Source organism: Pongo abelii, chromosome Y (assembly GCF_028885655.2).
Source record: "Pongo abelii isolate AG06213 chromosome Y, NHGRI_mPonAbe1-v2.0_pri, whole genome shotgun sequence".
Taxonomy (NCBI): Eukaryota; Metazoa; Chordata; class Mammalia; order Primates; family Hominidae; genus Pongo; species Pongo abelii.
In genome coordinates, this window is record NC_072009.2 from 10,798,915 (window position 1) to 10,813,472 (window position 14,558).

The window sequence follows — 14,558 nt, forward strand, 5'->3', positions numbered from 1 at the left end:
AGACCAGCCCAGTTAACACGGCAAAACCCTGTCTCCATGAAAAATACAAAAAACAGTCAGGCATGGTGACGCGCGCCTGCAATCCCAGGCACTCAGCAGGCCAAGGCTGGAGAATCACAGGAGCCCAATGTAGGGAGGTTGCAGCAAGCCGAGATCACAGCAGTACAGTCCAGCTTCAGCAACAGAGGGAGACTGAAAAAAGGAGAGGGAGACTGAAGAAAGGAGGGAGATGGAGACGGAGAGGGAGAGGGAGATGGAGAGGGAGAGGGAGAGGCGGAATAAAAGATTTTATAACCTGAAGGTAAGTAGCCATTTCCAAATGTCCTTTGACCTCTGAAATATATAATGTCTTAAGTTTTACCATATTGGGACTTGTAATTATTGTGCATTTTATCATGTTAAAAGTGAATCAAAGAACTAGAGACTGAGTCACTCTTTGTATGAATCCTCACCTACAGTTACAGTCTTAGAATAAGAGCTTCAGGATGCTCTTACACATTACATTTGTGTGGTTCCATCAAATACGTAGATTTTAATGCCTGCAAAGCTGTGAGGCCTGAATAAAGCCTCTGCCACACACAGTACATTTATGTGATTTCCCATTATTATGGACTCTTGGATGTCTATTAATACTTGAACTCATGAAGAATTTGCCACAGTCATTGCATTTTTTTTTTCCTTTAAGATGGAGTTTCACTCTTTTTGCCCAGGATGGAGTGCATTGGCATGACCTTGGCTCACTGCAACCTCCTCCTCCTGGGTTCAAGTGATTCTCCTGCCTCAGCCTCCTTTATAGCTGGGATTACAGGCGCACAACACCAGGCCTAGCTAATTGCATACCTTTAGTAGAAATGGGGCCTCATCATGTTGGTCAGGCCGGTCTTGAACTCCTGACCTCAGGTAATCCACCTGCCTTGGACTCCCAAAGTGTTCAGATTACAGGTGTGAGCCACTGCACCCAGCCAGTCATTGCATTTTCAAGGAATCTCTGGGGCATAAATTCTCTGATGTTGTCAAACAAATGAATTCTAACTGCAAAAGTTAATACCTTCATTTGTAAGGTTTCTCTCCACTATGAATTCTGTGATGATTTGCAAGGTTTGAACTCTGACTTTAGAACTTTCCACACATTACATTTGTAAGGTTTTCCACCAGTGTGGATTGTCTGATGGGTAGTTAGGCTTGAAGAGATACTAAAGGGTTTCCCACACTCATATGGTTTCTCTCCAGTATGAATTCTCTTATGCCTTGCAAGTTTTGAAGTTTGACTAAAGGCTTTGCCAGACTCATTACATTTGTAATGTTTCTCTCCAGTATGAATTCCCCGATGTCTTGCAAGGTGTGAATTCTGAGTGAAGACCTTCCCACAGTCATTGCATTTGTAAGGTGTTTTTTCCAGTATGGATTGCCTGATGGGTAGTTAGGCTTGGACGGACATTAAAGGCTTTCCCACACTGATTACACTCATATGGTTTCTCTCCAGTATGAACTCTCTGATGCCTTGCAAGCTTTGATGTTTGACTAAAGGCTTTGCCACATTCATTACACTTGTAAGGTTTACCTCCAGTATGAACTCTCTGATGTCTTGCAAGGTGTGAATTCTGAGTGAAGACCTTGCCGCACTCATTACATTTGTAAGGTTTTTCACCAGTATGGATGACCTGATGGGTAGTTAGGTTTGAATGTTCACTAAAGGCTTTGCCATACTCACTATACTTGTAAGGTTTCTCTCCAGTATGAATTCGCTGATACCTTGAAAGGTATGAATTATGCCTAAAGACCTTGCCACATTCATTACATTTATAAGGTTTCTCTCCAGTATGAATTCCCTGATGTCTTGCAAGGTGTGAATTCTGAGTGAAGACCTTCCCACAGTCATTGCATTTGTAAGGTTTTTTTTTCAGTATGGATTGCCTGATGGGTAGTTAGGCTTGAACGGACATTAAAGGCTTTCCCACACTGATTACACTCATATGGTTTCTCTCCCGTATGAACTCTCTGATGCCTTGCAAGCTTTGATGTTTGACTAAAGGCTTTGCCACATTCATTACACTTGTAAGGTTTACCTCCAGTATGAACTCTCTGATGTCTTGCAAGGTGTGAATTCTGAGTGAAGACCTTGCCGCACTCATTACATTTGTAAGGTTTTTCACCAGTATGGATGACCTGATGGGTAGTTAGGTTTGAATGTTCACTAAAGGCTTTGCCATACTCACTATACTTGTAAGGTTTCTCTCCAGTATGAATTCGCTGATACCTTGAAAGGTATGAATTATGCCTAAAGACCTTGCCACATTCATTACATTTATAAGGTTTCTCTCCAGTATGAATTCCCTGATGTCTTTCAAGGTGTGAATTCTGAGTGAAGACCTTCCCACAGTCATTGCATTTGTAAGGTGTTTTTTCCAGTATGGATTGCCTGATGGGTAGTTAGGCTTGAACGGACATTAAAGGCTTTCCCACACTGATTACACTCATATGGTTTCTCTCCAGTATGAACTCTCTGATGCCTTGCAAGCTTTGATGTTTGACTAAAGGCTTTGCCACATTCATTACACTTGTAAGGTTTACCTCCAGTATGAACTCTCTGATGTCTTGCAAGGTGTGAATTCTGAGTGAAGACCTTGCCGCACTCATTACATTTGTAAGGTTTTTCACCATTATGGATGGCCTGATGGGTAGTTAAGTTTGAATGTTCACTAAAGGCTTTGCCATACTCACTATACTTGTAAGGTTTCTCTCCAGTATGAATTCGCTGATACCTTGAAAGGTATGAATTATGCCTAAAGACCTTGCCACATTCATTACATTTATAAGGTTTCTCTCCAGTATGAATTCCCCGATGTCTTGCAAGGTGTGAATTCTGAGTGAAGACCTTGCCGCATTCATTACATTTGTAAGGTTTTTCTCCAGTATGGATGACCTGATGGGTAATTAAGCTTGAATACACACTGAAGGCTTTGCCGCACTCATTACGCATATAAGGTTTCACTCCAGTATGAATTCTTTGATGATTTGCAAGGTGTGAATTTTGAGTGAAGACCTTGCCACATTCATTACATTTGTAAGGTTTTTCTCCAGTATGGATGACCTGATGGGTAGTTAGGTTTGAATGTGCTCTAAAGGCTTTGCCACACTCATTTACACTTGTAAGGTTTCTCTCCAGTATGAATTAGCTGATGCCTTGCAAGGTGTGAATTATGCCTAAAGACCTTGCTGCATTCATGACATTTGTAAGGCTTTTCTTCAGTGTAAATTACCAGATGAATAGCTAGGCTTGAACGAACACCAAAGGCTTTGCCACACTCATTACACTTGTAAGGTTTCTCTCCAGTGTGAATTCTCCAGTGATTTGTAAGGTGTGAATTTTTAGTGAAGACCTTGCCACATTCATTACATTTGTAAGGTTTTTCTCCACTGTGGGTTGCCTGATGGATAGCTAAGCTTGAACGAGCTCTAAAGGCTTTCCCACACTCATTACACTCGTAAGGTTTCTCTCCGGTATGAATTCCTCGATGTCTTGCAGGGTGTGAATTCTGAGTGAAGACCTTGCCACATTCATTACATTTACAAGGTTTCTCTCCAGTGTGAATTTTCCGATGTTGTGAGAGTTGTGAGTTTTGACTAAAGACCTTACCACACTCATTACATTTGTAACGTTTTTTGCCAGTATGGATCACCTGATGTGTAGTTAGGTTTGAACGTGTTCTAAAGGCTTTGCCACACTCATAACATTTGTAAGGTTTCTCTTTAGTATGATTTCTCTGATGACTTGCAAGGTGTGAATTTTGAGGAAAGACCATGCCACATCTGTTAGATTTGTAAGGGCTTCCCCAATTATTCCCTTTTTGTCCCTGTGTGAGTAATAAAGAAGAGATAAAATCTTTGAGATATTTCTTAGAAATGTGGGTTTTGACATTATAAGGCATTTGTTGAGGTGGTGAAACTGAGGAACTATTGTTGAAAGACTTCTCAACCTGATTATATTCATAAATTTTCACTTCATATTGAAAAAGCTGCAGTTCAGGCAGATGTGACTGAAGGCTTAATCCAAGCTGATTTTTAATAAGCTTGTTTCTTGCATTTCTTTTATCATGTTCATCTCTTCCATGAGTGAGATTGCCTTCTTGGGTCAAAAGTACTCCTTTGTAATTTCCTTCAGCATCTCTGCATTGATATTCAAGGTCATGCATATTTTTCTGGACTTCCCTGAAAGAACATCCTTCAATGTCATGGCCTTCCTGTCTTTCCAACATCACTGTTTAGAATACTTCTCCTGCATTACTCTTCCCTTTGTGTGGTAAATCTTTCATTACAAATTCAGAAGAGAGAGCTGTGATCACAGCTTTGATCCATTCCCATCCATCTGGGTTTCTTGCTATTTGTACTTGGCTCTCCACAGTGAAAGGCTCCTTCCCTTGCTCCAACATAGAGATAATACTGAGGTCAAAACAAGAGATTCCTGGATGAGTGCCATGCCTGACTTCTCTTTCTTTCCTCTTCCTCTTCTTCAAGGGTTCTTCCAAGTTGAAAACGGTTTATGTTAAAATTGTTTGCTGGCGGGTTGGCCCCAGTTCTGCTAGGGAGTCTGCTGCAGCTCAGGAATGGGGATCTGGGAATTGGGGAATCGGGATCTCAGTCTGGGAACTGGGATCTTAGTGGAGGATCCACGAGGCACGGTGATTGGATCCAGCAATTCCCAGGGAGACCAGATTCCTATAATTCTCCCACATTACATCACTGCACAAAGTCTTCTGAGCAGGGTCCAGGCATGTCCACTCCTCCTGAGAGAATTCTATGGCCACATCCCTGAATGTCAACTGTCCCTGACAAAGAGCCATACCTAACTCCTTTGCTTTCCTCTTCCTCTTATTTCACGGTCCTACGTGGCGATGAACAGCCTTCACTCCAAGAGATCTGCTTCTGGGTTTGCCTGATGACAGCAATTGTAACAGGAGTGACGTGACACCTCATTGTGGTTTTGATTTGTATTTCTCTGATGGCTAATGACATTAAGTATTTTCATATAGCTGTTGACCACTCCTGTGTCTTCTTCTGAGAAATGTCTATTCTGGTTCTTTGCCCATTTGTTATTGAGTTAGTTGTTTCCTTTCTATTGAGTTGTTTGAGTTCCTCATATGTTAGATATTAGCTTCTTATTCATATGGTGTGCAGATACTTTCTCTCACGCTGTAGGTTTCTCTTCACTCATTATACTGGTTTTTGTTTTGCTTGTTTTGTTTTTGCTGTGCAGAAGCTTTTTTTGTTTGATGTAATCCCATTTCTCTGTTTTTGTTTTGGTTGCCTGTGACATCATATGAAACAAGTCATTGCCCAGACCAATGTCCTGGAACATTTCCCCTGTGTTTCGTTATACTTAATAGTAGTTGTGGAAATGTTGGGTCTTACACTGAAGTTCCTAATGTAATTTGGTTGGTTTTGTGTGTTGTAAGAGAGCCTAATTTCATTCTTCTGCATGTCGATATCTAGTTTTCCTAATGCCAGTCATTGAAAAGACTGTCTTTTATGCATTTTGTGCTGTTGGCACCTTTGTCAAAAATTAGTATGGATTTATTTTGGGACTCTATTCTGTTTCATATGTCAATTCTTTTTTTTTTTTTTAAGTAATGCTGTTTTGGTTACTGTAGTTTGTAGTATATGTTGAGTCAGGTAAGTTGATAACTTCACGTTTGTTTTTTGGCTCAAGATTGACTTGGCTATTCCAAGTCAATTGTGTTGTCTGGAAAATTATGTTGTCTACAAGCGAAGATAATTTCACTTCTTCATTTCCAGCTTGGAAGTATTTTATTTTTTCTCTTGCCTCATTGTGATGTGGGATTTAAGGAACTAGAGAGACCAGATGGAGTGCAGGAAAGTGTTTGTTTTAAGGTGTACACCAGCCTAGCAGATATTTGTCCTAAAGCCTGAGCCCAGAACAAAGAAAACGAGTTCCTTTTAAGCATTTTGAGGCAGGTACTACATGAAGCAGGCTTACAGAAGCAAAAACAAAAGCCTGCTGTGACACTTTTGTAACATGTCTTACATCTTTTTGAGAACTTGGTTTGCAGCTTATGCTTATGTCTTGGGACCTTGCAGCTGTGCAGGGAAGAAAGAAGCAGGAGTTTACAGAGCCAACAAAATATGTGGAGGATAGATACAGTTAATGTTTCTTTGAACAGACAGTTAATATTCTCTTCTGACTTTAACTTCGGGGGGCTACTTACATTCTTCTTAGCCTTGGTTAATACAGAAATTCATTCTATGAAGTGTTATTATTTTTCTTACTATTATTATAATTTTTACTATTATTACTTATGGTATTATTCTCTTATTTTCATAATTTCCCCCTTCATATCCACTTTGGTTCTCTCTATTAACGTTGGTTAATAGACCACTATAATTGTTTATTTCTTCTTGGGCTGGTACATATTCTTCTTGGGGCAAAACCTGATACTTAGTCAATGCCATTTTTTGGGCAATAGTGTGTCTGGCCGTGATTGCCTCTATAGTTGACTGAACACTTCTGATGAAGAGGTAAGAGACAAGGAATAATTAGACAGAAATGGTAACAACATTAGTGTATATAATAGAAACATGATTACACTACACATGGGAATGGGAGGCTTTCTCCTGGGCAAAGGGATTGGCAACAGTTGTAGTAACAGCATAATAACAAGATAATTAATACTGATAAAATCACAACTAGACTTATGAATTGTATCCGCATCTACTTATCTATTGCTTACTCCTAAAGCTGCAGCTGTGGGTAGACCAGTCAGCTTTCAGTATTTGACTAGAGCAGGGCTTGAAGACTCCTTAAGCTTCAGCTGTGCATGGACTGACAAGCCTCTGGTGTGGTCAGAGCAGGGCAGTTCTTCTCAGCAGTGGCTTGGTTTTGCCACAAAATCAGTCATGTTAGATGATCTGTGTCCTGCTGACTGGCCCACTGGTCCTGGCAGCCAGCTTCAGTTGGCTGTGATGAATCTAGGGTATGATAGCTGCAACTTCAACAGCAGTGGGAGTAGACAAGATTACAGTGTGGGTCCCATCCCATGTGGGCCCTAATGTGGTTGAGTTCCATTTCTTAACCCAAATAAAAGCCCCAGGTATAAAAGGGTGGACTGGGTCTGTCAGGCTAATAGGCATGTTTTCTTGAACCCAGTCATGGACCTTCTGCATAGCTTGCCCTAAGGCCTGCATTTGCCTACTTAAAGTTAGTTCTCCTAGTTCCCAGGATCACCTATAATCTGATTTATAATTGGAGGTGGTTGGAGAACACAATCTCTTAGGTTGAATACCCAGTTAATTTGGTAGAGATATACCTGACTCAGAGAAGGACCATGAGCAAGACCTGATCCCACCTAAGACGAGTTTCTTGACAAAATTTCTTCAGCAGCTGCTTCAATGTCTGGTTAATCCATTCTGCCTTCCCTGAGCTCTGGGGGTGGTAGGTTTTGTGTAATTTCCACTTTATTTTTAGCAGCTGAGTTAGTTGCTGTACAACTTCAGCCACAAATGCCGGGACATTGTCTGATCCTAAGGTCAGAGGCAGTCCAAACATAGAAATAATGTCCTTTAGCAATATTCTGGTTACTTCTTGAGCTTTCTGTGTCCTAGTGGGGAATGCTTCAACCCATCCTGAGAAATAGCAAACAAACACTATCAGGCACTGTTAGCCCCCTGCTCGGGCAGTTTGGTAAAGTCCACAAGCCACTTCTCACAAGGTGTCACTCCTGCCTATTGAATTCCTAGGGACTGAGTTGGCCCTTGCCTTAGATTGTTCGGAGCACAAGTCACGCATTGCCACAAACAGCTTGAGTGATAGCAGTAAGGTGTGGCACATAAAAGTTCCATACTACAAGAGTCTCTAAAGCAGTTTTTCCCATGTGCGTTCCTTGATGAAACTGTTTTACAAATCAGGAGGCTGTTGCTTCTGGATAGCTAGCCTTCCATCTGAGAATTCCACCAGCCTCTTTCTATGTAACTTCTGCTGTCTTGTTCAAACCAAGCTCTCTCATTTGGAGAGTAGCTTGGGGTTTCAGTTAAGGAAGGCTCTAGTAGAAGTGGCAGGGTTGGGCCTACTTTTTAGTACCTAGTTTGGACATAGCTGCTTGCCTGGCTTCTCTGTCTGCCTTTCTATTTCCTTGTGCCTCTATGCCACCACCTGTCTGGTGTCCTTTACAGTGAATGACTGCCATCTTGTCAGGAGCCCACACAGCATCTAAGAGCTGTAAAATTTCCTCTTTATTTTTAATTTCTTTCCCTCCAGCAGTTAAAAGTCCTTTTTCCTTGTAAATAGCCATGTGGGCATGCAATATGGCAGAAGCATACTTTGAGTCAGTGTAAATTTTGACTGTTTTTCCTTTGGCCACCAGCAGTGCTCTAGTTAGAGCTATGAATTCTGCTTTCTGTGCTGAGGTCCCAGCAGGGAGGGCCTGTGCCTCAACTACTGAACTTAGAGTCACCACTCCATACACCATCTTGGTGGATCCCCTCTGATGTGAAACTGCTCCCATCTGTGAAATATTAAACATCTCTGACCTCAAAGGGCTGTCTTTTTATTTATTTATTTATTTATTTATTGGACATGATCTTTTTATTTATTATTATACTTTAAGTTCTAGGGTACATGTGCACAATGTGCAGGTTTTTTACATATGTATACATGTGCCATGTTGGTGTGCTGCACCCATTAACTCATCATTTACATTAGGTACATCTCCTAATGCTATCCTTCCCTCCTCCTCCCACGCCACAACAGGCTCCGGTGTGTGGTGTTCCCCACCCTGTTTCCAAGTGTTCTCATTGTTCAATTCCCACCTATGAGTGAGAACATGTGGTGTTTGGTTTTCTCTCCTTGCAATAGTTTGCTCAGAATGATGGTTTCCAGCTTCATCCATGTCCCTACAAAGGGCATAAACTCATCATTTTTTATGGCTGCATAGTATTCCATGGTGTATGTGAGCCACATTTTCTTAATCCAGTATATAATTGATGGGCATTTAGGTTGGTTCCAAGTCTTTGCTATTGTGAATAGTGCTGCAGTAAACACACGTGTGCATGTGTCTTTATAGCAGCATGATTTATAATCCTTTGGGTATATACCCAGTAATGGGATGTCTGGGTCAAATGGTATTTCTAGTTCTAGATCCTTGAGGAATCACCACACTGTCTTCCACAATGGCTGAACTGGTTTACACTCCCACCAACAGTGTAAAAGTGTTCCTATTTCTGCACATCCCCTCAAGCACCTATTGTTTCCTGACTTTTTAATGATCCCATTCTAACTGGTGTGAGATGGTATCTCATTGTGGTTTTGATTTGCATTTCTCTGATGCAAATCTCTGATGCAAATTGATCATCTCTGATGGCCAGTGACGATGAGCATTTTTTCATGTGTTTATTGGCTGCATAAATATCTTATTTTGCAAAGTGTCTGTTCATATCCTTGGCCCAGTTTTTGATGGGATTGTTTTATTTTTTCTTATAAGTTTGTTTAAGTTCTTTGTAGATTCTGGAAAATAGCCGTTTGTCAGATGGGTAGATTGTAAAAATTTTCTCCCATTCTGTAGGTTGCCTGTTCACTCTGATAGTAATGTCTTCTGCTGTGCAGAAGCTCTTTAGTTTAATTAGATCCCATTTGTCAATTTTGGCTTTTGTTGCCATTGCTTTTGGTGTTTTAGTCATGAAGTCCTTGCCCATGCCTATGTCCTGAATGACATTGCCTATGTTTTCTTCTAGGGTTTTTATGGTTTTAATTCTAACATTTAAGTGTTTAATCCATCTTGAATTCGTTTTTGTATAATGTGTAATGAAGGGATCCAGTTTCAGCTTTCTACATATGGCTAGCTAGTTGTCCCAGCACCATTTATTAAATAGGGAATCATTTCCCTATGTCTTGTTTTTGTCAGGTTTGTCAAAGATCAGATGGTTTGGATGTGTGGTATTATTTCTGAGGGCTCTGTTCTGTTCCATTGGTCTATATCTCTGTTTTGGTACCAGTACCATGCTGTTTTGGTTATTGTAGCCTTGTAGTATAGTTTGAAGTCAGGTAGCATGATGTCTCTAGCTTGGTTCTTTTAGCTTAGGATTGTCTTGGCAATGCAGGCTCTTTTTTGGTTCCATATGAACTTTAAAGTAGTTTTTTCCAATGCTGTGAAGCAAGTCATTGGTAGCTTGATGTGGATGGCATTAAATCTATAAATTACCTTTGGCAGTATGGCCATTTTCACAATATTGATTCTTCCTATCCATGAGCATGGAATGTTGTTCCATTTGTTTGTGTCCTCTTTTATTTCATTGAGCAGTGGTTTGTAGTTCTTGAACAGGTCCTTCACGTCCCTTGTAAGTTGGATTCCTAGGTATTTCATTCTCTTTGTAGCAATTGTGAATGGGAGTTCACTCATGATTTGTCTGTCTGTTATTAGTGTATAGGAATGCTTGTGATTTTTTCACATTGATTTTGTACCCTGAGACTTTGCTGAAGTTGCTTATCAGCTTAAAGGGAGATTTTGGGCTGAGATGATGGAGTTTTCTAAATATACAATCATGTCATCTGCAAACTGGGACAATTTGACTTCCTCTTTTCCTAATTGAATACCCTTTATTTCTTTCTCCTACCTGATTGAAGGACTGGTCTTTTAAATCTTTCTGGTGTCTGCGCAGTAGTGCTGGGGAAATTGGTCATGCAGCTTGGGCATTTCCACAGGCAAAAGATTAGCCAGGTTTAGCATATTTACAGTTTCTAAATTTATATTTGGATTTTCACATAAGAGCTCTTGGTATCTTAATATTCTTGTATTAGATAGCCAGTGATAGCCTCTTTGACCCATTAGGGCAATTATGGTATGTGGCACCTGTATTATTAGCCTTTGGGCTAGAGTTAACTTGGCCGCATCCTCAGCTAGCATGGCAGTGGTGGCCAGTGGCTTCAAATAGGGGGGCCTTCTGAAGGCCACAAAATCTAGTCATTTTGACAAGTAAGTCACTGGTCAATACCACAACCCTACCATTTGAACTAAAACTCCTATGGCCATTCCCTTTCTCTCATGGACATAGAGAAAGAATGGCTTTATCAGGCGAGGCAGTCCTGAGGCTGGAGCCTGGATTAAAGCTTTTTCCTGTTCAACTTCCCACAGGAGAGGTTCTTTTTCTTCCCACTCACTGGCTTGATACAATGGTTTTGCCATAAGTGAAAAGTTTGGTATCCAAATGTGGCACAACCCAGCTGCCCCTAAGAATTCTCTGATCTGCTGACATGTTACAAGTGATGGAAGAGCACAAACAGCCTGTTTTCACTCACTGCCCATTTTGCATTGCCCTTGAGTTACTAGAAACCTAGATATCTTGCTCCTTGTTCACAAGTCTGGGCCTTCTTCTGGGACACCTTATAACCTCCTTTACATAGTAGATGCAAGAGGCCCTAAATGCCTTGTAGCAATCTTCCTTAGTAGGGGCTGCAAACAAAAGATCATCTATGTACTTCAACAGGACACATTTGTCATTTGGCAAGACAAAATCCTTGAGATCAGACACTAATGCCTCCTCAAAGATAGGAGGGGAGTTTTTGAACTCTTGTAGGAGTCGCATCCAAGTATACTGTGTTTCTCCGCATTTGAATGCAAAAATAGGTTGGCTTACTGGAGCTAGCTTGAGGCAAAAGAAAGCATCCTTTAAACAAGCAAACCAAGCAGCATGAGCAGGTATCTGACTCATCATTGTCTATTGGTTGGGTACCATGGCATGCAAGGTAACAGTGACTTTATTTATGGCCCATAGGTCTTGCACAGGTCTAAATTCACCAGATGGTTTCTGCACCAGTAAGAGAAGTATGTTCCAGGGTAACACATTTTCTTATAATTCCAAGTTCTAACAGCTGGCTCATGTGTTTGTTCATAACCTCGTACTGCCTCTATGGACACCTGGTACTGTGGAACACGCATTGGTGACACACCTGGATTCAGCTCTACTACCACTGATGCTTGGGGTATAGCTAGTCCTTGTGGATTGTCTTCTGCCACACTTCAGGTATCTTCAGAACAAGCCTGTCCATTAGTCTGCCTATAAACTTGGACAGTTTATATGCTTCTTTCATGTATAGCCTCCATTCCTCAGTTTTTGGCAAGGTAAGGGTTAATGCCATGGCTTTCAGATGACTCAGATCTAGAGTCATGTTTCCTTCTGACCTGAAAGAAATTTGAGCTTGGAGTTTCTGAAGTATGTCCCTCCCTAATGGGGCACTGGACAGTTTGGCAGATATAGAAATTCATGCCAGACCTTCTGACCTCCAATAACACACCTCCTGGACTGAAAGAAAGGCCTTTTTTCTGATACTCTGGTTGCCTGAACTATAGTAGCATAGTTTTTAGGTAGTGGCCCCACTGGCCATGTCATCACTGAGTGCTCAGCACCAGTATCTACCTACCTCCATAGAGACCAAGGGCTCCTGGGGGCCCAGAGAGATGGAGCCCGGTCTGTCTCAGTCCTCATATTCTTCAATTCCTGCCAAGCAGACCAAGTCAGCTTCTTGCTTCAAAATGCAATGGGTAGCAGCTGCTGGCCTTTGCCATGTCTCAGGTCCTTGGCTGTTGCCTCCTTCCTTTTCTGTTTCTGTACATTCATCCTTCCAATTCCCTTTCTGTTTGCACCTCACTCATTGATCCCTCTCAAGCCTAGCCAGCCCTCTTGCCCTGGCCTAGCTTGTCCTCTTCCACAACTATGTCCACAACCATGTCTACATCCACATCCTTTCACAAATCCAGTCTCTCTTTCTACCAGGGCAGCAGCCAACAAAGCAGCCTTTTTCTTAGCTTTGGCATTGCCTGTTTCTTGGTTTCCTCCTCTCAATTAACAAACACCGTGGTAATCACTTGAATAAGCTGGGTGATATTCATACCTTCAAACTCTTCCAACTTCTGAAGCTTTCGTTTGATATCACCTTGTGCCTGGCCCACAAATGCCCCCTTAAGCATGCACTGGTTCCCTACAGCCTCTAGGTCAAATGGAGTGTGAAGGCACTATGCTTCACAGAGCCTTTCATAAAATTTACTAGGACTGTCATCAGCCTTCTGGTGAACCTCTGAGACCTTTCCCGTATTCATTGCCTTTTTTCCTCCGACTTTTATTCCATTAAGGAGTGTCTCTCAATACCATTGCAGGTTTTGTAACCCTTCTGCCTGGTTTTGTCTCTGGGAACCTCTCCTGTGCATACTGCTTGGCGTTATTTGTGCCTTCTGGTGCACTGCTTTCTAACCACTGGAGGGCCACTTGTGCCACTCTACAGTGTTCCTCCATATTGAATAATGTTAAAAGAAGTTGTTGACAGTCAGGCCAGGTAGGGTTATGAGTCAGAAAGATGGACCACATCAAGTCTGTAAGGGCCTGGGGCTTGTCCTTATAGGAGCGTGTATGCTGTTTTCAGTTTAGGAGATCAGTGGTGGAGAAAGGCTGGTAAACAAAAAAACGCTGCCCTCCTCAGATTTGACCTTGTTCATCATAATAAATATAACCTTGTGTCTCCCGGAGAGGCATCTACAAAGCTTGGTGCCGCCCGATCTCATTATCCTGAGGTTCTTCCTTAGTCTTTACAGACAGGGGCTCTAACTCTTCTCTGCCGGGTGAAACCTGAAACTCACTCTCCTCTGAGCTTTATTCCTCTAGGACCACTTGTGCGGCAACCTGCCTTAGCCTTGCCAGAGATGGATATATTGGGACATAGGGAGGTGGAATTTTCCTCTCCTCAGGCCGGGTTTGCAAAACAGGCTTTTTCTGTTCTCTTGGCTTTTTCTTTTTCTCTACAGTCTCTTTGGACTCTTTTACTGTGTGTGATTTGGTACAGGTTACCAGGGTATTACCGTAGTTTTCGAAACAGACTTGCAGCCACTTGGGGCGATTTTGAATGACCCTCAGCCAGGAGTCAACGTATGGGAACTGATCGGGATGCCCAGATTGTTCTCCGGTTCCAGTTACTACCCTAAACACATGGCCAATTATCTCCCTATCTATTGTTCCTTCAGCTGGCCACCCGACATTAAAAGAAGGCCAATCCATTTCACAGAGAGTTCTCAATCTCTGAGGAGTCAATTTAACTTCATTAATCTCCATTAAAACCTTTCTTGAAATTTTTCAACATACACTCCAATGGAGTAGCCTTCGACGCATTTCCTTCCATCTCCAGACTTTCCACGCGCACTTTTTGTCACTTTCACTCCTGGACTGACCAGATGGGGTCCTATTACAGGAAGTTTGGGGGTTGCTTAGCCAGGAGAATACCTTAATCCTGTCACAGCCAGCTGCAGCCATGGAGCAGCTCCCATTGGTTGTATGCATTGCCCTAGATCTGGCTCGTCCCACACTCGCTTTGGAGCACACAGTCTGTGCTAAGAGATCTGTGTCTCCCCACGTCACACCCCGCGCTGGCCTCTGCTCAGACCGTCTCTTTCACATACTTTCACACATCTCCCCAGTTCCCGTACTGGTCTTTAGTTAAAGCGGCGAACCCTTGCCACTTTCAGTTTCCTTGCATCTCCTCTGTTCTCTCTCTTTCTTTAGTTAAAGCG

The 14,558-nt window shown here is 42.0% G+C and overlaps 2 protein-coding genes across 2 annotated transcripts; both read right to left on the bottom strand.

Annotated features, from left to right (window-relative positions):
- Positions 1-1,068: 1,068 nt before the first annotated feature.
- On the bottom strand, positions 1,069-1,874 carry LOC134760937 (zinc finger protein 347-like; the record flags this gene model as incomplete). The annotated part of the gene is made up of 1 exon (XM_063721443.1): positions 1,069-1,874. A coding segment is annotated over one exon (504 nt), but the record flags the coding sequence as incomplete, so codon positions are not given.
- A 1-nt stretch (position 1,875) lies between these two features.
- LOC129053114 (zinc finger protein 347-like) lies at positions 1,876-14,328 on the bottom strand. The gene is given in 7 exon segments (XM_054545299.2): positions 1,876-2,397; positions 2,399-3,142; positions 3,144-4,519; positions 4,887-4,933; positions 7,362-7,638; positions 12,896-13,016; positions 14,272-14,328. Coding segments are annotated over 7 exon segments (3,144 nt in total).
- Positions 14,329-14,558: the final 230 nt, after the last annotated feature.